This window comes from Cynara cardunculus, assembly GCF_001531365.2.
Source record: "Cynara cardunculus var. scolymus isolate 2C chromosome LG 14, CcrdV1, whole genome shotgun sequence".
NCBI lineage: Eukaryota > Viridiplantae > Streptophyta > Magnoliopsida > Asterales > Asteraceae > Cynara > Cynara cardunculus.
Genome location: NC_037541.1, coordinates 3014040 through 3015234, shown reverse-complemented (window position 1 = coordinate 3015234; position 1195 = coordinate 3014040). Strand labels below are relative to the sequence as shown.

Below are 1195 nucleotides of genomic sequence, written 5' to 3'. Positions count from 1 at the left end.
TATATATATAATTTTCAAGAATTTCTGGGAATAACAATATTAATAATAATAATAATTTAAATAAATAATCAGAATATAAACATACGATAACATGAGATGAATCGATTTCTTGATTTGAATAACAACCAATTTATTACATTTTCAATCTTGAAGCAAAACACTCCGAAATTGCTAACGAGCTTCGATGCTATATTCGTATAATATCGTCTAATAAATTACAAGAATTCATGTATGAATAGAAAAACCATTTCATACATAATTTCCGAGATATATATATATATATATATATATATATATGTGTGTGTATATATATATATACACCTATGGTCTCTCTATGATTCTATTCTGATACTGATGGAGAGAAAGAAAGAATTAAATAACAATAAACCCACAAAACTAATCGTATGTATAATAAAAAAATGTAGAAGGAAAATGAGAAGTGATCAGTGGCCGACGCCGGGGCTGGGGACAGAGCGGAGGATCCGGTCGACGGTGATGAGGTGGCGGGTGATGAGTTTTTCGTCGGTGGTTGAAGCATGACCCTTTTTGCTGGGAGCAGAGGCCGGTACGGTGCCCTTTGGAAGGGAAGTTAGATATAAACTCATGAATTCCACCGGTGATGCTTCGTTTTTGCTGCCGGAATCCGGGTTGTTTAACAGTTTCCGGCCGTTTGTAGAAGAAGTGAATAGAAGCAGGAGCATGAAGAGAGCAAGAGATGTTCGAGCCATTAGAGAAAGAGAGACTTGTGGAGATCAGGGAAGATTGTGGAGTTTTCTCAAAAGGAAGAGATGTTGAATACTTATACTGAAACTGGACTCTGATATATATATATATATATATATATATATATATATATTAAAGAGAGAGAGAGAGAGGGGTAGGTATCCACGAAGTTTGCGGCAACTCAAATGTTGACTTTGTCTGTGAATTTGGGATGGTAGAAGACGACTACCACACGGGTTTAGATTTGTAAAATTTATTTTATCTTTAAAAACTATAATACACAAATATATAGAATTGGTATCTTGTGAGATTAAGGGTTTTTTGTGAGATCCGTAAGACCAATTCTCAACCTTTGGATTAGATTTACAATTTGAACATTCATAATCACAAAATTGTCATGAGACTTGTCAATAATTACAAAATTGTCAACTTTAGACCATTAGCTTATAAAGTGGATCAATGAACATAAATT

General features: G+C 33.7%; 1 protein-coding gene across 1 annotated transcript; it reads right to left on the bottom strand.

Annotated features, from left to right (window-relative positions):
- Positions 1–288: 288 nt before the first annotated feature.
- LOC112527011 (precursor of CEP14-like) lies at positions 289–790 on the bottom strand. The gene has a single exon (XM_025137484.1). The coding sequence runs from the start codon at positions 726–728 to the stop codon at positions 444–446; it is 285 nt and encodes a 94-aa protein (XP_024993252.1). The 5' UTR covers positions 729–790; the 3' UTR covers positions 289–443.
- Between the last annotated feature and the right edge of the window lie 405 nt (positions 791–1195).

Bases quoted from the DNA above. Each gene is read 5' to 3' on its own strand.
- LOC112527011 (XM_025137484.1), bottom strand. From the start codon at position 728: ATGGCTCGAACATCTCTTGCTCTCTTCATGCTCCTGCTTCTATTCACT.